Source organism: Chironomus tepperi, unplaced genomic scaffold (genome assembly GCF_022539635.2).
Source record: "Chironomus tepperi strain 1889 unplaced genomic scaffold, CSIRO-AGI_Ctep_v1 contig_445, whole genome shotgun sequence".
In the NCBI taxonomy this organism is placed as follows: domain Eukaryota; kingdom Metazoa; phylum Arthropoda; class Insecta; order Diptera; family Chironomidae; genus Chironomus; species Chironomus tepperi.
Genome location: NW_027226567.1, coordinates 2,532,888 through 2,556,589, shown reverse-complemented (window position 1 = coordinate 2,556,589; position 23,702 = coordinate 2,532,888). Strand labels below are relative to the sequence as shown.

Here is a 23,702-nt window from a genome sequence, read left to right as displayed (position 1 = left end):
TGTACTTAAGCTCAGTGTTGAACCCGACCAGCATTTTTCGCAGCAGTACTGGATCTAAATCAGCCTTTACGGCAGATTTTTGTTTAATAATTCCTCAAATTGTTGAATTTTTAATTTAATCTTATGTTTATGATTTAGTCGTTCCATAAAGTGAACGTAACTCAATCGCTGCTTTACATCAGATTTGGCAGGACTTTAAGAGTTCAAACCCAAGTGAAAAGGAATTCTTGAAGTCCACACTCCAACAAAATTTGAAGCTAGGAATTCAATGAGAGCCAAATTCCATGAAAGCGCCTCCATATTTGATTCCTACCAACTCAGCTTTTCATCAATGCAACACAAATCCACAACAAAAACTCCATTTGATCTCATCTCAATCCTTTTATCAGTTTATGACATTTCACTGATCCCCCATCTCACAAAAATATTGAAATGTAATCTACAATCTTTCAGAAAATCGTTTCCATATCAAAATGTGTAGTATAATCATCAATTTAGCAACAATATGTTTATTTACTCAGGTGGAACAAACTATACACATCAAAAAATATTTACTACGAAAGTAAATAAAAAAATTCAAGTAATGAAAGACATCTGGCTGAACTGTATAATGACATTACAATTTTCTCACTTGAGATATACATATTTAAAAAAAGGTCTGATTGTCTTTCCGCAAATGAGATTTTGTCACATACACGAAAAATTATTCAGCATGCTTTAGCACAACCCACGCTTTATGGCATCCTCATTGTCAATCCAAAATGATTGTGGACATGCGATTTTCCACAATCCAAATGGTTTAAATCACTAATTTGCTCATATTTAAGCATATAAAAAAATTAATTTAATTAAACATAAAGATAAATTGCATGATTTTTGAGATAATTCACCCGCAAGATAACGTGAGCAATTTAAATTTGTCATAAAAATTCACCAAAAAATTTTTTTTGATGCTCAAAGTCATTTATCAAAAGATTATTTCTAAAACAGACCTTGCGTTTATGAAGTAAAGTCATGCTTCATTTCACTTTCAATTCAATTTTTATTTTTTCCACTCACTTTTAATGTTACATGCTAAGCTTCTGATTCGCATAATCAGTTTTATGACGTCTTCAACAGTCTAGTCAGCAAAGTGTCACGCGGAATTTTGTTCTTATTCATTAGCATTCTTCAAAATGATATAAACAGGCTTTAACTTTCGCGTACACGTGAAGTACCTACTCACTTATGTCATAAACAAGCTTTAGTACTAATTGAATTAGCTGTGGTAATTTTTTTGTTGTAAATTTGCAGTTTAACAACAAATAAATCTAGATTTTTACACAAGTTGTGCTCATTAATAATTGCAAGGATATTAAGCAGAACATTAATGCTCAATGATAATGAAAGGTAAATTGAAACTGATATTTTCATTGAATAATGTCAAAAGCATATATTATAGTTTCGAGATGCTGAACACGGTCAGTAAATGTAATGAATCAATGCGTATGACTTTTACATCAGAGTTGGTGATTTATTGGATGTCGGGGAGCGAAGTTAAAGTCCTTGAAATTAATGAGATTTTAAATTTTTAATTTCACTTTCATTTGTTGCTGGGAATGACTTGAAATACAATGTTGTGTATTTTATGTTGTGACGCTTTATTTTAAATTGCGAGTTTTTGAGATTTTGTTGAAGTTTTGACACTTGACTTTTGATTCCGAGGTACACAAATGAAGCAAGAGTCTTGCTGCAAGACCCGCTAAAGCTCTTTAATCAATTCTAAATGGAACTTGCTTCGATTTGGAGTCTATATGACTACCGTTTGGACTATAGAAGAAATCAGGTTCCATTTGGTGCTATTGACAGAGCTTTTTCGAAATCTTAAGTAGCTTTCATGATGAAATGTAGAGTTTTTCAATCATATTTAAGTAAAAACAACAAAAATTGCACAAATTTAAAGAAAATATAAATACTCCTAGTCATTATCATAACCCCGAGTGGAACAGACTGCAATCAGTCAACCGTAGATCTAGTTTTAAACTTGACATATCATGGCAAGTTCCATAAATGTCAAGTTTATAACAAGTCATAAGGTTGACTAATCTTAGAAGAGTTTCTCTCGGATGTATCATGAAAATCCATTTAAATTTAATTCATATGCACAAGATCTTAAATTTAAGAAATCTAATGCCAAATCAATCAATTATTCCCAATTTTGTAAATGTGCATTAAAATTCAACCTTCACTAAGAATTTATCTAAATCTATTACATTTATCGAAAATGTTAATTGAATTGGCTAGAAACTCAATGCATCATGGTAAAAGCTCTTATATATCTAACCTTCTCATCCTCCCCAGAAGGCACAATGCCATCAAAATTTACATACCAAATGTCAATTGTTTTAAATTAAGACTATACTCAAACTCATAAAATTTCGAGCAGAAAAGCTTTTATCCATTAAGCTTCAATGATTTTTAATGGTTAACCTGTTATGTTATGGATTTCATACCAAATTCATCAATGACATCCAAAAAAAAGCAACAGAACCGATATAACCATAACATTGACACAAAACGGTAAAAATATCTGCCAACTCTGGTATGCAGCATACCAATAATAATTATTAAACTATCTATAATGTATCATAAATTAATTCATACAAATTAGCACGTTAAGCAAAATTTTCCAATCAATTTACATAAATGTTTAGGTACTCAATATGCTACACATGAAAATGTGTAAAGCTCAAACCGAATAAAAAAAGATCAGAAAATTATAATCATGTAAATTACATCATTTATCATTATCGACCTATGAGAAGCTTCTAACCTATTGGTATCGCATTCAGGCATACTAATAGTTAATTAAAATAATGACATAAAGGTATTGTGGTTTGACATCAAAATTTATTTATAAAATCCTTCAAGCCAATATAAAAGGTTCCAATATGGCTTTACTTAACAATGAAAAGACAAACTTTTTATGCCCAACGTAATAATTTATTATGCAATTCAGTTCTTCGTAGGCTTTATAATCATTTTTGTGAAATGTTATCTGATGGAATGAGAAAATTCTGATAATAGCAATGAATTTGAAGTATTGGAGTGGAGTTTTCAAATAGAAATGAGTTTTGTTTTGAAGAAATTTGAAAAGTCAATTGACACAGGCAAGTTCATCAAGTTATGGACTTCATTATTAGCTCATGCCCAGCTGGTTCTACAACCTGCAGCTTTTAATCAGTGAGCTTTGATCAAAAAGCTTTGAAAATATTTTTATAATAATATTTACAGAAATATTGTAGCCAAATCTTGGATAAATAAGCAATGGCAATAGGTAAACAACTGAATCAAGCAGATGAAAGTCTTGTCTATTTATTTAAATTCAAATCTTTCAGGAGATGAGAATTTTTAATACTTTAAAGTTGCTGATCAAATCAAAACTGTTAACTGTCATTTAATATTCAAATTATATTTTCAACTACAATTAGTTGATTTCCCCTTTTTATAGTTACTAGCCCCCTTCATATAAATATTCAGTCAGTTTCTGATCACTGAAGAATAAACATCGTTGTTATTAAATTAAATCCTTGTGGATTTTTTAATTAAACTTATTAATATATTAATTGAGCATTGTTGATTTACAGTCGAACAAGCATCCTTTAAATAAAATTATTCAATGGAATTTTACACAATTCATAATTTGCAATAAAATTGTTGTTTACATTGTGTACTAAAGTCGTAGAACTTTTGCTTTTCAAAAATTAAAAACTGTAAAAATTCAAACATTTAAAATACGTTAGAATTCATTTAGACATTTGTCGTGTTATCCCTTAATGTATCTTTATTCTACACCCTTTTGATTCTTTCACCTGCATAACAATCTTGAACAAACCTCATAAAAAACAAAATCTATGACCAAACATCCCCATTACATCAGAATCTGTAGGAAGCTTTTAAATCTCAAAAAGTTCACAAGCCTACAAAATCCGAAAAAAAATCCCACACGCATATAAATTTCACTGTTTTTGAAACCCTATATTCTCTCTCCTTCTCTCTCTCTATTTCCTTTTTATTTTTGTGTCATGTCTCTCAAGTCATACCCACTTGTGAAATTAAGTATTTGTCTTCCATTAGAGGAGCCTAAGGTAATGATGGAAAAGAGACGAGAAAAGTAAAGACGAGAGAAGAGAAAACAATACAAAAAGGAACAAAAAAAAAAGGAAATATTCTCAGACCATAAAGATGATAAGCACATGCCAAAAATATAATGTGGCCGTGAGGTACAAAACAACATTGCGTAACTAAACAACAAGACAAGTACAACCAAAAATTATCATTAAAGAATAAGAAATAATATTAAACCTAATGTTGACCTTTTCATTTCTTACTGTATGTACATCCTCTCGTTTTTTGACTTTGTTTCTGTGCGTAAATGTCGAGTACTTAAAATTGTTTATTTGTTAACTTTACGAAGTTTTCTTGAATGAGGCATTTTTGTGGGGAGACTTTATATTCATCTAATACGACAAACCGAATGTAGAAAGCAATTTAGACGCTGATAAAATATTTCGTTTCAAGATTGACAGCTCCTTAAGCCATAATGAACTAGTGAATAGGAATGTTTGTGAATATTCTTTGAATTTTTTATGAGAATATGAAAATAATTAATGAGAAAGTCGTGAATTTTGCAGTATGCTTTCATATTTATGTTGGTGAATGTTTTTGGATATGATTTTGAAAGCTTTTATGTTGGAATGTGGTAATTTTTTGCTTTTTTTTTGGGTTTTAAGGAGGAATAATTTATGGATGTGAAGAATCATTTTTGGATAGTTACCAATAGCAACTGCCTTTTTAGAGGTTATAATGGGGAACTTGTGTTTTTAGATAGAATATTTAGAAATTTATTTCTTGGAAAGTTAAGTTTTAATGTAAATTTATGTTAAAAATTACAAGAACTAGATTTTTGGAAAGCACAACACTTAGAAAAAGGTCAGAGCTTGAAGTCGACTCGGATTTTACATGGAATAGTAGACTCAAGTCGACTTTACTCTATATAAAATTCCAATTCGAATTCGAGCTCTGGAAAAGGCGAAATAAAATTGATTCGGGACGTCATGACTCTGGGATGAAGTCAGAGCATCAGATTTAACTCGATTTGGTCTCAGTCCAGAGTCACATCATCCGAAGCTCACATTTTATGCATTTTCTATGACACGTGTCATTTGGGTTTGTTCATTTGTGAAGCACCGGCATTCTTCATCAAGTTAAAAAAATATGGAATTTCCAAGAATTATTCGCTTTGTTTACAAGGTCATGACTTTTTTGTCAGCAATTAATATAGTTTTAGTTGACATCAGGAGAGTATTTAGGAGTGGAGAAGTGTTTAAAAGTTTGAGAGTCTGTAATCAATTCGAGAATTCATTGTTAAAACTCAAATACAGTGTAACCATTCATTTTTCGCAACACACCTTGTTGGGAACTTTCGATCATAATCTCGCACGGCATGGAATTTCCAAAAAAAAAAATTCGCGACACACAGATTGCCCTCCACAGTTCTAATCATTTAAACTCGATAGCCAGCTATAGACTTAGCTTGAGGCAGTATCTAAGAAAGGTCTATCATGGATTGCTATTGATCTGTACAGCAAGTCAAATAAGTCAAATCATTCATAAAATTGTCTGATAAATAACATTGTTATCATTTCCATAGAAAAACTAAACTAAAGTTTGAAAGTTTTCTTGACAAAATTCACCAATAACTTCATATGTCTTGAAAATCATCTTCAAATTCCCAAAAGAATCGCTTCTCTAAATAAATCTTATCTCATTTCAAATAAAATTCCCAAAGCAAAGCTTTGTCTACAAATGTCGCAATATTTATTTCAACTTTACTCTAAGGATATCCAACAAATATACTAAAGTTTACTTTATTTCAATTTAAATATCTACTGAAATAAAAACAAAACAATATACAGAAAAGTTACACAATATCCAACCTTACAATCCAAACAAAAGCCTTTTTTTACAAATGATTGATTGATATCGAATAAAAAAGTATGAAAAAACATCTTGTAAAAATATTTATAATAAAAATAGAATATTTATATAGAAATTATCAAGCAATGTCATTCTGTGCGACCATAACAGTGTGTTAGATAACTTCTTATTCAATGTCTACCTATAGAGCCATGAGAAAAAAGAATGTTATTATGTAAACAAAACGATGATACAAATAAACTGGTTTCTCATCCGAGAGAGAATGGATTCTAGCGTGAAAAAAAAGAGCCAAAAGACACTGTTGGAACGTGTATTGTTGTAGCTAATTTAGGCACACTCAATTCATGCGCTGATTCATGTCATTATTCTTTCATGAAAATTGCGGAAGAAATTCTTTTTTTTTTTCTTCATTCCTGCCGTAACTGAAGCATTCAACGAACGTAGGAAGTTGACATTTTTTTCACATTTCACTTTCATCATTCGGTGTTTTGATATGAATATACTTTTTTTTGTGACTAGAAATACTTCATGATATATTCGCAAAAAAGAATTTCATATTTGTGACACTTTTATAGGATTAGGCTGTGACTTGTGTGTGGAAATGAAGTGAATGTGATGAAAATAAATTTTTTATCGTATAAAAAATAATAAAAATAATCATGAAGATATGCAGACGATGTACTGCCAGAAATCCATATGAACTTTAGAAACAGGTAATTTGTGTTTAAGGCAGGCACGATTAAAAACCAGTTTTTGGAAATTTTTTGAAATTATTAGCTTATTCATCCGCTTAAGATCGGTCATAAATTGCGTACATAAGTTGTTTAACAAGAATTTTTTTAGAGAATATGGTGCAGCTGTGTAGCTAGAAGTTGGCATTCTTTATCAAATATGCAATTCTAGTTCCGCTTTAGTTATTCTTGGAATAGACTGTGTTGGAATACTGCCAATAGAGACAGTATTGCATTTGGTATTAGAAATTGGCAGACAGAAGCCATATGAGGGTCTGAGGAAGCCACCTGACAACTTTAGGTGCTATCTGAGGGTCTAAAGAAGCACATGAATCTAAATAGACCTCTACGACTAGCGAAGTAAGTAATTAGGTCCATTTTCCTTCACTCAACCAGTATTCATACACAAAAGTCAATACATAACCTCAAAGATCCCTAATCCCCCCTTCCCTCATCATTCCTGGACGTCATTAAAGTACCATTCCCTATTAATCATCACAATATTCCCAAAGTACATTTTATTCATCGCAGAACTTTATGAAAATCCATTGTCTTTACATCCATTAATGCTTCCGTTCATTAAATGAACTTAATTTAAGTTTATCATTGTAGTTTTTTATAAGCAGATTCAGCTGTACACTAATTATAAAATATATATAAATTTCTCTCTTGTCTGCTCTTCAATGTCGGTTGGGTTGGGGCATGAGCATCCATAAGACACAGCCATTTATCATTCGTAATGTTGGAGCTTATGATGAATAAAAAATAATAATAATAAATTGTAATGAGAAAAAGGTGTTAATTAAAGGAACGAGTTCAAAATGTTATCACAATGCAAATTGTGGATCTGAATGACGGGCAGACTGGGATTTTTTAAGCACAATTCTCTTCAACAGGCGTATCACGTGTTGAATAAATGGTATAGTCAATATTAATATGCATTTTATGTATATAAATATGAGAAATTTTGTCGCGAATCGCGTGTTCTATAAATTTCGTAATTTAATATACTAATAATCTTACGTAGACATTTTGCTGTTATACATCTTGTAATACATCATTTTAATACCGCTCGGGAGTTAATAACATGTTATCAAATTCTAAACAAAATTACATTTTACATTATTTAAAATGTTAATACATTAGGATTGAGTAAAATTCATCCTTATTTCCTCCCACAAAATTTTTGTAAATTCTTCAACAAAATCCTCATTTTTGAGAGGCTTATGATTGAAAAGGAATTATTTTGAATGAGTTACGTGTTGTGGTAAAGAGATTGTTTATAAGTGACGTCTGTTGAATTTAATAAAAAGCTAATTCCATTAGAGTCAACGTCGAACTCTAGCTTAAATAGTACAAATCGATTTATCGATCAATAATTCGGTCGTCGTGATTCGGGAATTCGGTGTAAATTAAGTACCAAATTCCGGCATCAGAGTCAAACCGGCTTGATGTCGGATTTCAAATCGACTTAACGTCTTATGCTATTCGGATTGGATTCAACTAGTGGAGCTAGGTTTCTTGAGTACCTAATGATTACGGGTCATTTCTGGTGTTTGAGATTTTCTACAGGATTATGAAGTCAACGATCTTACTTTACAGGATTTAAGGACAAATTTCATCTTTCCAAACAGCACAGCTTGTTCGCCAGGACACCGCTATTACGTTGTAGTAACGTTTAGACATAAAGTTACCATAATGGCACTAAAACGTGATTCCCCGAATTGTGTTGTATAAGCATTTGATTCAATCATATCAGACTCTTAGTTCTGATTCTGATTAGGTTACGTTGACTTGATGAATCCTTCTAGAAACTCGATAATTTGACATCTCAACTAAATATCCTTAAATATGTCACTTGATTTCAAAATTATCTGAATGTAAACTTAATACTTGTTGAATTAATCTTCAATTCTTTCAAGAATTTCAAGCATAAAATCCTTCCAAGACTTAATTTTTATCTTCAAATATTCAGATATGATCGGAATTCCAAAAATATTTTTTTACTCCGAAACACGTCCAAAAAATGCTTTAAATTACCTTCCAAGAAAGGTAATTTCCAAGACAAATATTTCGAAAAAACGAAGAAAAATGATGTTGAATTGAAGTACAAGTCAAGCCCTACTTAACCATTATTGTTTGAGGCAAGGAACAACGAAAAAAAATGTCAATCATAAATGAAAACGGTCAAAGAGAAAGCTTCTATGCTGATCAAAAGGTTCGCAAAAGCTTTACTGCCAAAAGCGTATTTTTTTAAAATTAATTTCATTGTCTTTAATTTTGAATAAATTAGTTCCAAAAAAAAGAACATAGTCAATTTATTTGTAATTTGAAACCGTGCTGAACATAATGATTGCCACCCTACTATGATGAATATTTTGTTAATTTCAGAGCTTCAACTTAATTTTTCATCCCCGTCATTCTTCATCATGAATAATGTTCAAAGTTAATAGGACTTTTTTGCTCGTTCAAAATTGACAGAGTTATTTTATTAACAAATTTGCATCTGATTAAGTCTTAATAGCCAAAAATGAATATTTAATGAATTTAATTAAATTTAATATAATTTTTTGTTTCGAACATAATGCGCAAGTATTATTATTAAAAAATAACATATGTACATTAATAGAATAAAAAAGTTTTTCACGTCATCAGCCGACAGCGCCCCTTATTAATATTTTTAGAAATTCGCAACGCGTATTCGTCCCTTCCGTTCAATTCTCATTCGAACTTTTCACTTATTGAGTTTTTCCGCTGACTTTTTAGTTCTTTTTTTTGTGAAACTTTATTTTTTTTTTTCAATTTCCTCCAACAGCACATTTATGTCATGAACTCCAGGTTGTTCGCTTTAATGTTTGATACTTGTTGAGTAGCATAAATAATAATTTTTACTCAATAAAAATTTATATGCTTGAAAATTGAATTTCACGTATGCCAAATAATTTTTTTCTTATTTTTTTCTTCTTATTAATAAATGCGAAGTTTCAACACAAGAATGAAAATTCTGGAAAAATCATAAACTCAATAATAAAGTAATCGCTGATCTTCAAGCATAATGCCGTACCAAATAAAAAAAATACTTGTTCCTATCGAGTGGCATCAGCGCATTTTTGTAACAGAGATCAGAAACTGAGTAATTTAACGTAAATTTCGAATGTAAAATTTCTAACGGTTATGAAAAATTTGAAATTTCAAAATAATATAGCTATTCAAAATTCAAATTCCCGAAAAGTTTTCTTTTGCAGCCAACTTCAGGTATGCTTACAAATAAAATTTTAATAAAACTAAAACTTTTCATCGAATTTAGGGATTTACAAGAATTTAGATGCCTATATTGAAAGTATTGCACTTCAAATCAGGAATTGGCAAGCAAGAGTCAGCGAAAGAGCTTGCTTTAGATGACATCTACGCCAGGCCTTAGTTCACAAATGATCTGAATGGCAAACGAAGGAAATATGTAAGATTTTAGACAATGTAAAGCTGCAATAACTCTATAAAACTGATCTAACAAAACGTATATGAGTTCCCTACGATATCTGATTAACGAATTTTCAAAGACAGTCTATCGACCGACCCACTGAAGTGCTTTATTAAACTAGCTTTATTTCCGAAAATGTGCTAAAAAGAAGAGCATCATTACATAAAAGAAAGTAGAGAAAGAGAAAACCTATCAGCCAAATCACCTTTATCGAATGAAGCCTTTTCCATTTCGTTGATGCTCACTGTTTCGTTTTTTTTTTCTAACGCATATATACAGCAACAGCATATATGTATACAATGAAAAATAATAATAATCATATATATAAGTATATATATATATATCATCAACGTAATTCTTAACTAAACACATTTGGAATGATGTTTCAACGAAGAAAGCCATTGAAAATTCATGACATGGAAAATGAATTTTGCTTTTGGGCATTCGAGATCTCCTCCTTCGACGTGCTTCTCCTACTCGTTCACGGATGTTCAAAACGCTTTCCTGTGCTTTTTTTTTCTTTAAAAAATTTTCTTCTTTCTTCTTATTTTTGGCCCTTATGATATATTTACCGTCGAAATTAATAATTCAGTTCTGTTTGCTTTGATGTTGCTTGCTGTCGCAAGCATGATTTGCTCCCTAATAAATTTCGCTTTCTGTTCAAACAAATCAGTCTATTTTATGTTCATTGCTCATGCTCTTATTTAATTTTCAAAGCTTTTTACTTGTAAGATGTGAAGGAAGTCTAAAGTAAATGATTTATTGCAGTTTTTTGGCTATGGTATTTTTTCTGATTTAATTTATGTTAGATTTTATCAGAATATTTCGGTGTTGAAGCGCCTTTCATTGTTTGTAAGATATGAAGAAGGATCCGATATCGTGTTATGCATTGTGATTAGAGACAGATAAATTTCGTATTTACGAAATTTCAGCGAATTGTTGCGAAATTTTGCATTTTTTGGCGATAGATGCGAAATTTACAAATTTTAAAATAAATGCGAAAATCCGAAATTTTTTGAAATTTTAGCGGAAATTTTTAATGAATATTAAGTTTAAAAGTAAATTAATTGAATATGTAACTTCAGGGCCCAATTTTCGTGATTTCTGTTACGAAAATTTAATTCTATCCCATGAAAATTTTTTAAAAAAAAATTTCCAGCATGAATTTCGGCAACAGATTTTTGAAATTCAAAATATCTAATATTTTTATGCGCGAATGTCACAGAAGATAACATTGAAATTACAACAATCATAGCAAATGATTTGTAGTTTTTTAAATATATTTTTTCTGCCAAAATATTTAATATAATTCATGTTTTTAATTGATGCGAAATTTCAGCGAAATTTTTAATTTTCAAAAAAAGCGAAATTTACAAAAAATAGATGCGAAATTTATCTGTCTCTAATTGTGATGTTTTTTATGGTCTTTGTTGACCAAAAGATGTGTTTTTGAAGATTGTATATTGAATTTGAGTTCGTGGTTGACATTTTCATAGAAAATTCGAGTAGTCTACGAACTCTATGGAATGCATTATTTACAATCTGAACGGACATTGTGTTGAGAACCAAGTCGTGATTTCTAATATTGGAATTCGTAAACCAATAAACGAATAGATTAGAGAAGAAACCTTAAGAATATTGCTGAGATTTTAAAGTTGGGTATTTGAACTTTATGACTGAACAAGATGCTGAACGTTAATCTTTTTTGACCCAAAATTAACATCTAAAATCATGAATCCGATGATTAACATCCTTGGAAGCTACACGACCTTAAAAATGTCCCATTATCTGGCCTCAGACCGATTTAATAGAAAACTTGATTTCACGCTAGCCTGAGCTAGATTCTCGGCCATTTCTACGCCATGTGCTTTCAGGGTTCATGATATTTATTTAATAAATTTGTCCCCAAGCGATTCATATAGATACTCTTGTTGTAAATGCATTCGTGACGACCTCAAATAACCATTATATAAAGGATTCTCGAGATTTGTCGTGACGGAGATGTCGAAAAATTCCAATAGAGTCTTGGTCTTGATCTCGGTATTAGTCTTGGTTTGGATCTCAGTCTCAGTCTTAGTCTTGGTCCCGATATCAGTAATGGTATCGGTCTTGGTCTCGGTCTCAGTATCAGTATCAGTCTTGTCGTGTTATGAGTCTCGGCTGCGTTCCAGTTTTCGTTCTTGTTCTCGATCTCGGTCTCGAAAAGTCATAGAACTCGAAACTTCGGGAAACCCTTCGGTAATATGTCATACGATCATGGTAAAATGACGTTCCGTAAAAACCAATATCAACAGGTTTTCTTAATTTTCCATTGAAAAGTCATGAATTACATCCATCCGAAGATTAAATAATAGAAAAAAAAATTATTTTTCTAGCACACACTTCATTCTTACAAGCAATCAAATCAACATCACATCATTAACTTCTCCTAAACATGCTACAAATTTTGATAGTGTTAATTTCATTTCAACAAAATTAATTAACTTCGTTTCGACATTCTACAGACAAAAAAAAAATATTTTTTATATCACTTCATACTTTTCTTTTCAACCCTCATCTGAGGCTGAGAAAAAAGAAAATTTTTGTGAAAAGTTTTATGTTAAAAAAAAAAATAAGAAATAACATGGATAGGTCTCCATAGAAATTACTTGCAAAAAACCATCTCTACAGTCAACTCTACATCTCCACAGTCAACTTCCGAGAACTAATTTGAAAGCTCTTAAAAAGTATCAAAATTATTTTTTAGGTGTCAAGAACTTTTGTGTCTCGAATTTAATTAATTATTAGGATATTGAATTAATTAAGCAAGAAGAAAATCAACCGGTTCAATGATTATCTCAAGAGAGTATGTAGGTTAGTGTTATATTAAAGAGTTCATTGTTTGAAAAAAGCTTTTACCTTTAATTTAGATAAGTGATTGGGAATTTTCGCATGTGAATTGATATTTGGGTCTTAGCTTGAGAATCAGAAATTGATGACAAAATTGATAATGAATTATCTGATAATTGGATTCTATTGGAAAGCTTAGTTAATGTCAATGATCTCAACATTAGCATAAACCTCCGTCATACTACTTGTTTGGAGACAGTGAAACATTGGCTTGGTGCTGGAATTTTATTAATTTCTATGCATTGTGAGATTCGATCTCGCATCTTGACAAACCAGATGAGTTGCAGATTTTCGATATCTTGCCTAACTACTTCATGGAACTTCATCTTCAAAAGTATTATCTCACACTATCAGCTACGCCTACAAATGACTCTATACTTAAAGATTCAACAATCCTCCTACATCACAATATACATCATGAAAGTTTTAGTTTTAAGAAGAATTTACATTCCAAATCCATATGATTCTTTTATATTAAAAAGGCATGTTTTCGCTAAGTTTCTGTCATCTAAAATTACGACATTAATCAAATTTCCTTAAAACAAAAATGTCTTCAACATTTAAATTCTTAAGCCATCTCCATCGCTCCAATTTTAATCAATTTCATTAAAACATTTCAAATAAATTTCATAAAAATAATCTCCTATATCACCTGATGCTTACTAAATGAGCTGTGGGAATTTCGTCATTGTGATTATCATCAACAAAAAAATTTTATTCTATAAATGTAAACGTAGCTGTAATTTAGATTGTGTAATATTATACCTACGCTTCTAATTGTAATCTACCTCATGTGTATGTACAAAAGAGAGACAAAAAGTTGAAGTTTATTCTAGGAATTAATTTTTTCGAAGCAAGTACTTAACTTTCATTTAGACGCATTAAGTGACTTTTAATTCATAAAAAATTGCTCAAAGCTTTTATGTCAATACTTTTTTTTAATCAGATGAATGTACAGCTTTTTGTAATTCACAGGAGCTGAATGACTTACAAAAATTACATAATTTATGGTAATTTGATGGAACAGCAATGTACATTTCAGAGATTCTGTCTCTTTATTGTTAACCAAAAGCTGAGAGATTCGTGATAAACAAGATTATATTTTAAATGAAGCATCAATGTTTACAGTTTTGTGGGATGAAGTTGATTAAAAATGTTGCGATCTTAAATGTACACAAACCCGTAAATGATAAAAAAATGAGACAAGTGTCTGCATAAAATGGTCGTAAAAATTACGCAGCATTTAAAGGACGAGATTTGGAAATTAAAATTAACTGCTTATGACCCATTCGAGAACTGAATATAAAAATGAGATTCCAATCAGTAACCATTAACAGTCAATTTCGTTCGTGATTTAATCAATAAAATTCACCAACTAGTTTCTATGTCTGTAAGCACACGATAATGCTATCATTACAATTCATTGAACCAATGAGCCATTCACCCGCAACCATTATTGAAGAAAATTTACAACTATGGTAAAGCTGCGTTATTCTTAACAAAAATTGACAGCCATACATGGTGTAAATTTTATGACAATACAAAAGAGAGCAATCGAATGAAAAGCTGAATAAAGCAGTTTCTTTCTATATCAATTGGGGACAATTCTAACACATTATAGTGAGTAAATTTATTGAAAAGTTTCTCCTTTAAGCTTATTTCTTAACATCTCATATTAGTTATTTTTCATTCAAGTCAGGTTTCATTGAGTTTGAAGAAAAGTTTCGCTTTCATGTTTGGAATGAATGTTGTGTGAGATGTTATGTAAAAAAAAGGTTAGGGGATTAAAGTTAGTGGGAGTGTTTCCGGAGGATTAATGAGCTATTCCTGTGAATTTGAATGATTTGATTATAAATTGAATGGAAAATTACTTGAAAACTGTTTGAAGCTTGAAATAGACTGTCATAAAAGGATGTTTTTAAGGTATTTTAGTTGAAATGAATTTAACTTTTGTAATTTGAAGCTTTCTTTAATCTAGGAATATTAAGATCTTGGGTTGAAATCTGAATGTGTAGCTCAGATTAAGCTCTTTGTTGGTTAGTTCGGTTTTATTATCAAAGTTCTAAAAATTGACAATTGAAATTCGAAAACATCATTTTCGAAATTCGACAACATCAATTTCGAAAATTCTAATTTCAAAATACGAAACTCTTAATTTCACAATTCAAAGATTTAAATTCCAAAATACAACTCTTTTCTTTATAATTCAAAGCTTCAATTTCACATTTTCAACAATTCATTTTCGAAACTTAATTAACTTTCGAAATTCGATTTCCATCTATTTTAACTCCCAAAACAATAGATTCCCTAACAATAATCTGGTAGAATTGCAATCTCTTTAGTATATATTTTTATATTGTGTAATTTAAGTCAAATTAGCAAAATAAAATTAGATCCTTTAATTAAAGTGGAAACTTATAAGTTTCACTTAATTGTAATTCCCTCCTTAGCACACATTGAGTTAGCAGTAACAAAATTGTATACAGCAAATGTTGAACATTCGATGAATTGCTTAATTAAGTCAAACATCATACTCAAGTAAACTCGTACGAACGAAGTGTAAATTAAAATATAATAATCTGTCGAGTAAGAATGGAAAAAGGATTTATTTTTTATATATCACTTATACATTTACTCCATGTATACGCATGGCAATAGCATATGTGATTGTGTATTTATAATCGGAAAAATGTTAAGAAAATTGAATCAATAACATAAATCAATTAGGCCTACACATGTGTTTGTGTAGTTTTTTAGCAAATATTTCTATATTTTATCATACGGTATGTTGTATGACAAATGAGAAAACTGCACAATTGGCTTTAACTTCTTATTGTGTTGCCGAATTTAAGAGCTTTTTTTCTATCCAAAGCTGTTACAATATGAGTCAATTTTGAAAAATATTAATAAAAACTTTCCACTGAGCTCGCAGAAAAAATTCAAATTAAAAAGAAAACAAACTTCTTTTTTTATTTTTTCCAAAACCAGCACCTAAATTCCACTTATCCACGTCAACAAAATATTCTTTGATAAGCTCTAATTTCAAGAAATCTATTTTGAATAAAAAAAAATTTCTCCAAAGTTTATACAATTTGTAATGTAATCAGAATTTATAGAGCTTAGTAAATAAGCATAAGAAGAGAATTGAGTTTTCTGTAAGAGAAATCTCTTGATTATAGGGGATATTTCCCTAGTTACAGCTTAACATGGAAAGAGGAAAAAAGCTTTGAATTAACTCTGAAACATTTGATTGTAAATAATTGAAAAAGAATTGAGATCGGTTTAGAGAAAAAGCTTAAGTTTTATGTTTGAAATAGCTTAGAGAAGGAAATGCTTATTAAAGGCATAGTAAACTATTTGCAACTAATCAATTTTGTTTAATTGTAGTTAAAATCTTGAAAATTGTAAACAAAAGAAGTAAACAACAATTTTTCTTGCAAAATTTGCTAATTTTTGATTCAAATTCACAGTTTAAAATGTAATTAACATTTTGTTACTACATTTTTGAACCAATTCAAGTGACAAAAACTAAGTTTACTTATAAATTCAAGTTAAATTATGAAAAACAAAACTTGAAGTGAGAACAAAACAAAAATGGCGCGAAAATTCATAAATTCAAAAACTTATTCATCATAAAAACATTGTTTATGACATCATTGCTTCACTCTCAATTTGCCTAATTCAAATTGAAATTCGGCATTTATTTTGATAGCAAAATGAGCTCTTAGAAATTCTCAGAAAGGAGTGAGGATTATTCATTCAAATTTATTTACTCAAATGATGAGCATAGATTAGTGGATCAATATTGAATAAATGAGATTGAATCTCATGAATATCATGATAAAAATCGATTTTTGTCAACATACATCGAGTAAAGTATAATAAAATGCAATTAAACTATCATAAAATTTAATTATTTTTGCATGTCAAATGTAATTCTAGATTGTCGTAAATAAAAAATGTTCATCAATGTCATAGTCAGATTCAGCACAAAAAACACATTTCAAAATTTTTTTTATATTCACTTGCGAAAATTCTCAACTTTTTTTTTATATTTTTATGAATAATTCGCGCCCTTCGTATGTGTGAAAAGTGAATGTAGTACGATAATGATGAATACATTGCATCAAATTTATGTCAACTTTACTTGCTCTCGCTCTGAATGTCCCGAGTGTATATGTCACTGCAATTTATGATAAACATGATTTACTAAATGTTTCATTCCATTTCAATGAGACAGATTATATTATAATGTGACCATTAAATTCTATGGTCATTTAATGCCTTTCAGTTTATCACAACAGACAAAGTTATTTGTTGTGAATTCTGTTGTGTAATCTTACTTTAGTGGGGATTTTTGTCAATCAAATTTATGAAAGAAATTTTGACCAAATTTAGCTGGATATTCAGTTGTTGATTTTGTATTTTATTAAAAATTAACGGTTTTTTAAGATTTGAATTTCAATTTTTTCCGACTTTCGAGTTTGCTTGAAGTTTGCTGACATTTAAACAACATTAGAATAAATTTCAAATTCTAAACTTATTTTGAACTTTTAAAAATTATTAAATAAGCAAATTGAGTATCAAATCAACTAGAAAAATCAACAAATTTATATTTTTTTTAATATTATTTAAACCAAAAAGGAGTAAAATTTCCATTTATTGAATTATTCATTAGATGAACTAGATACAATTGAATATTCAACATTTGCTATCGTAGAAATATTTAGTTTGTATAATGTTCCCATCTACCAGATGAGGAGTAAGATAATATGACTAAGAAATGAGTGGAAAATTTCAGATGTTTTTAAAATTTATATATTTTTTGAATAACAAGAAAGTTAGATGTAAATTTGTAGAGAATAGGGTTGTTTACATTGGAATACGAGAGCCAGGAATAGAGCCAGCTATAGGAGACAACTAAGGGAGATCATGGATCGCAATTGATGTGTACGAGCTATAAGACGATCTATTAAACTGAAGAATATCCCAAATGTAATCTTAAATCACATTGTAACACTTGGAACTGGAAATTGACCAAGAATAGTCAACTATAGTCAGTTTTAGACATCAACTTAGAGAAGCCGTGATTCTCAGTAGATCTGTACGACCAGCTAAGTCAGTAAGCAATGATTAGTTTATTGAATCTCATGATTAGCTTCAAGACGACCTCCTAACCTCAACAACATCCCAAACCTAACCTCAAACCACCTGCAAAATTACAAAAAACATCCAATAGCATTAAATGCAATGAATTAAATGAAAACTTTCAAGATCCATGCCAACATTTTTTCTCTCTCCCTTCTCATTTCCATCCAAATAAAATCCGATAAGTTTTACATCCCCGTTGTAAACCCAGACAGGCTTCTAGTCTATAGGCGGTGCTATAAATTATTACTAAGAATAAAAAGAGAAGCTCTATAAATGAGCTTAAAAGCTTCAAGCAATAAAAGCGGAATGGCGATGGAAGAAATCTGAGAAGTAACATCAGCAAATTCAATTAACCCAAAAGGAGTCTGGTTGTAAGGTATAATTGCCTCTTTAAAGGAATCACTAGAAAAAATAAAAAAATATTAAATTCATTAAGTTGTGTACTGCATTCGTTTCCATTATATTTGTGCTGAATACAACCAATTTTCTCCGGTCGAGTTCGCTTATGTTATGTTTCATTTGAGTGTACAGCATCAAGGCGCTTCAAAACAATGCATTTGACGTCATAGAGAAAACAAGAAAAACTTTTTTTAATGCTCATCATTTTTTTTTAATATTCAAACATAAAAGTTCTCTCAACTTTTCTTTTATTTCTGTATGATGAGATAATTTGATGAAAATTTAATTGGTTCTTCATATTTTTGCCATAAACATTGTATTCTTGTATTCATATTCTTTAGATTTTATGCAACATTATGAATTATATATTAGCTGCTCAAGCGTAAAAGTGTTTCTTTTTTATAATTTAAAGGTCGTGTATATGAAGGTTATGTTTTTACATTTTAACAAGCTTGTTACTCTAAACAATTCTTTTTTTTGGTACATAGGAATCAATAATTTAAAAGATGAACCAAATGAACCCAAAAAAAATATGGAACATTAAACCCGACAGGAAGCAAACTTCATTGATGCCAACAAAACAATGACGGTAAATTTACTATCAAGTAAAGCGCCTGTTTTCCTAAAGGAACAATCGCCAAAATATAATTTTCATTTTTCTCCAGCTGCTTTCATCACAAATTAAGGTCAAACTGGTTGAATTTTATGGAAAAAAAATTTTTTTCGATTATAAACAGTTCTAAAAATATTTCTATTTATGTTTACTCACAAGATATAAACTTTAATGAGCTTTAATGAAGTAGAAGAAAGTTTATTGATTTATACGGGAGTTATAACAGCGAGTAGAATAGGGAGGAAAATATTTTTTTATCAACATGTTGTCATATTTTATAATTTTCTCATTAATATACAAGATGTACTTTCTGAATTAATTGCTTTATACTTCCTTAATGATGTACGGCTTCTTGTTTTATAATAATTATATTGAAATAATCTTTTGTTGATCTACATTGTTGGAATTATGAAACAAGATTAAATTTAATTTCAATTACATTAATATGAAGGGAGGGGATTGTCACTTCTATTTGTTTATGTAAATTGCGGGGATTGTCACTCAGAAATTTCAAAATAATTTTAACCGTTAAAAAGCCAATAAATCTTTCTGCAGTTCCAAACTAAGACAAAACTATGTAAACATGTCCCCATTGTCATCAGCTCATAAACAATTCTGAATTATGAACATTTTTGAAGGTGACGTATCCGCTTTTTCACAAAACACTCGTGACATGATGATGATGGGTTTGTAGAGGAGAAAAATAACTTTTTTTGCACACATTTTACCCTAACATAATAAAAAATAATGTAAATATTTTTATAATATGTAATTCAAATAAAACATTTCCTCTCTTTTTTTTATGGCTATATATCTTTTTAATGAGTCTAGAATACACAAAATTATATTAGACTACTAAATGATCAATGTAAATTAGGTGAATTTAGGGCATGGAAATGATGTGAATTTTATTACTTTTATTTTGCATTTAATCCTTTAATATTAAGATCGAAAAGCCGTTATTGTTTTCTCATCCTTTTGGACAGTGATGGGCAACCTATGGTGACATATCTTGATGGAATGCCTCGACCGAAACCTTACAAGATATACGGTTCATGAAAATTCCAAACAATGGTCTACCGCGGCTCGCAGGTTGTCCACCACTGCATTAAGGACAATTCTTATAGCTTAAATACAGCTGAGAAAAAGGACGCAAACCTCGCCTGCTTATCAGATTTTATATAAATTTTTATTTTTAATCTAAAATATGAACCTTTTAATTGGAAGCAACAGAACTTCAACGTGAGGTATTATCTCCGTCATTGATTTTCTCTCCCTCTCTATACATCTTTTTTCCCTCTGTGCGGTTTTCGAGGATCAAACGGTATTACTATCCGTAAATTGTCAGTTGATGTTGTTTTTTTTTTTTTATTTGTCCGTAACTGCTATTCAGTTTGTCACTTAAGCTCGATTCGTATTGCAATTGACAGCTTATGAGAATGATATTACTGTTCTCTTTGGACTTTTATTTTAGTGTAAATAATACATTTGGATAGCTTGTATTTTGTAGCTGTTAATTTATTTGGATATAGCTTTTGTTCGTGGAGCATTCAAAGATTTGTTGGATGTATTGCGGTTTAGGGATGTGTATTTAATGCAGTTGTGGACAAGCTGCGTGCAGCGAAACAGAAGTGTTCCGTCAAAAGTGTTGGAAATGTCAAGAACAGTACATCATGTATGGTTTTGATCAAGGCATGATACGTGTACCGCGAATAATCGAAGGTTACCCAACTCTGAGAGCTTTAATTATCTGTTATATCAATGTTATCAAATCTGATTGAGTTTATGAAGCTTTTACCACAACCAAACTCTATTTTATCAATAAAATCCATGTAAAAATCACACAACATAGCAAAATTTCAAAAGCTTACAATGCGGTACACAGCATTCAATTCCCAAATCCTATCAAATCAATTAAAAAGGTAATCCCAAGACATCATCATGACTTACAACTGCAAGGAAATGACAAACCACTCACTGACAATCAAATGTCAAGCCTAGATCAAGGAATAATGTCCTGAATACCGTAATTTCTTCTAAAGGAAATGCGTTCAAGTCATCCATTAAGCAACAAAAAAAGAAGCTTTCATAATTCCTTTTCTCATTTTTTCCCCCTCATTTTCCATCTCCTTTTTTGCCATAACCCTCATTCTAAAATGAAAACAAGCTTTTCAAATTTTTGTTCTTCTTTCAGTTCTTTTTTTTTGTGTGTGCTACACAGAATATGTATATACCACATTAATTTTTCTCCCATTCTGGTCGAGGCAACAAATGTACATTTTTTTTTATCGATTTGTTTGGAGTTTATGTGGCTTGTTTTAATGGTCACATAAGCACCAACATAAAAATTGAAATTTAGATATGAAAATAATGACTTTAAACAGCACAAAAAATACCGTGAGTATCAACAAGTCTTTAAATTATTGCTCAGGCTGTCGAAAAAATGAATTTTTTTGTTACCAAGACTTGACGGTGAATAATAAAAAAAAATATTATGATTATATGTTGCTATGATTCACATACGCGTAATTTTTGTTTATTTAGACGAAAAACGAGATAGACACGACATTGACCGTGTAAATATAATCATATTCAGTATCTAAGCGGTCTTTTATGCTGTATTAATAAAAAATCTCTCAATTCAAAACAAAGTTTTATGAGATGGAATAAAAGATGATGTTGTTTTGAGCACACAATACAAAGACAGCATCTATTGTGTTTGTAATCGATAAAAAAAGAATCGGAGATTGACGTTGTTGAAGTAAATGGACAAGTGAGAAAAAAATTGATGTGTAATAGAAAATGTGAATGTTTTTGTACAACTTTTTATTATGTTGCAGATACTTCTGGTGGTAATTTACGGATCGTTTTTATTATTCGGGAGCCAAATTAGATCTGGAATTTTTATCTCTTTGACCTGATTGATTTACTTCTTGCTGACTTGGTATTTATTTTTATAACGGACGTTTTGATTTTGAAATTAGCAAACTCAATGTTTATGTTTAGTTGCAAGACCCGCATTTGCAAATTTCTCAGAATTTAGTAAGTAAACTTAATTAAATTAACTTCATTTCGTAAACAATATCTCAATTACATTTCATTCAACTTCTCTTCTGCTTCTAGGAATCATGAATCTGACGTTTCAGCACATTAAATTGAATTACTTTAAAAATTTGTGAAAATTTGTTCGTAAACAATTATTCAGAAAACCTAGCAATCATCATAAATACCGCAATGTATCATTGAAGAGCAACTGATTTACAATAAAATTAACATAACAGCGCTTCCGAAGACATCCCAACCAAGATTATTTAAATTAATTTCAACTTCCAGTTAATTTTCTAGAGGACAAGTCTCTCAAGTCTTATATCAAATAGGAAGGCACAAAAAAAATCAATTTTCAAAGAACATGCATATTAAGCAGCTTAAGAAACAATACATGATTGAGATCCTATTATGCAGTATAAAAGAATTATTTACTACATACCAAATGAAGTCTTTGCAATGACTACAGAACGTTGGCTGCTTGAAGAATCGCGGAATGAATCGATGATCCTTAACGTTGTAGACATTCTTCTTCTTCAAAGCTCCCTTACGTCCGCGATTGCGAAGGGCTAACTTGTTGTCTTGATCATTTTCCTGATTATTTTCCTCTTCTGCCATGTTTTTGGATGTCAAAAATTTTACAATTCACGAGAAATGTTCACTAAGATTCTTTTTTTTTTATTTCCTTTTTAGTCACTCAGTTATTTACACAAAAGCTAAGAACTTTTTATTATTATATTCTCCTCTCTTCCTCTATTTCAAGGAAAGAAATTTTATTATTATTTTTTTCTTCTTTTTTTTTTGAGGAGGAAAATATGCAAAAAGTGAAGGAAGGAAGCGAAATCCTCTCGAAAAAAAAAGAAAAGAAAAAAATTTCTCTTCTATATACTAATGTGAAGTATGATAGTTGAACTTTAATGGATTTATCCTTGTAACACTCACGATAGATTCTCAAAGACTATATTGAGAAAAAAGCACGTTCTCATCCGAAATGAGAATAAAAGATCTTTTTATGGCACACGCAGTAATTTTCAATGAGAACAGAAAAAAAAATACAGAGCGGATACTTCCAGTCGGGAAGATAAAATTGGAAATGATACAAAAAAAAAGTGATGAAAAAAATATTTATACAAAATTTTTTTATTTTTTTGTAGTTATGGCTTTCGCCTCAATCGTCCGACTGAATTGAATAATATGCTAATTTAATATGTGTCGCGGCTGTAATTTAATTATTCTAATTCACTAATTCTCGCCTTCCTTCCCTTCGATACTTTTGTTTTATTTTTTTTTTTTGTGGAACAAAACTATATTAAATTGCCACTAGAACAGCTTAAACTCCCTCATCAATATACTTTTTTATACTATATATATGCGGAACGAACAATTTTACAGCAAGTCTAAACGCGATGAAATCCTA

General features: G+C 30.2%; 1 protein-coding gene across 2 annotated transcripts in view; it reads right to left on the bottom strand.

Annotated features, from left to right (window-relative positions):
- Window positions 1-23,700, bottom strand: part of Pkc53E (Protein C kinase 53E) — a 71,219-nt gene extending 47,519 nt beyond the window's left edge. Inside the window, exons 1-2 of one of the 2 annotated variants that reach the window (XM_070650641.1) lie at window positions 23,638-23,700; window positions 22,728-23,038 (exon numbers count right to left, since the gene is read on the bottom strand). In XM_070650641.1, the coding sequence (XP_070506742.1) occupies window positions 22,728-22,903 (176 nt within the window). In that variant the 5' untranslated portion in view covers window positions 22,904-23,038; window positions 23,638-23,700. Of the gene's footprint in view, window positions 1-22,727 lie in introns of both variants that reach the window. The other variant, XM_070650642.1, reaches the window with a different exon arrangement.
- Between the last annotated feature and the right edge of the window lie 2 nt (window positions 23,701-23,702).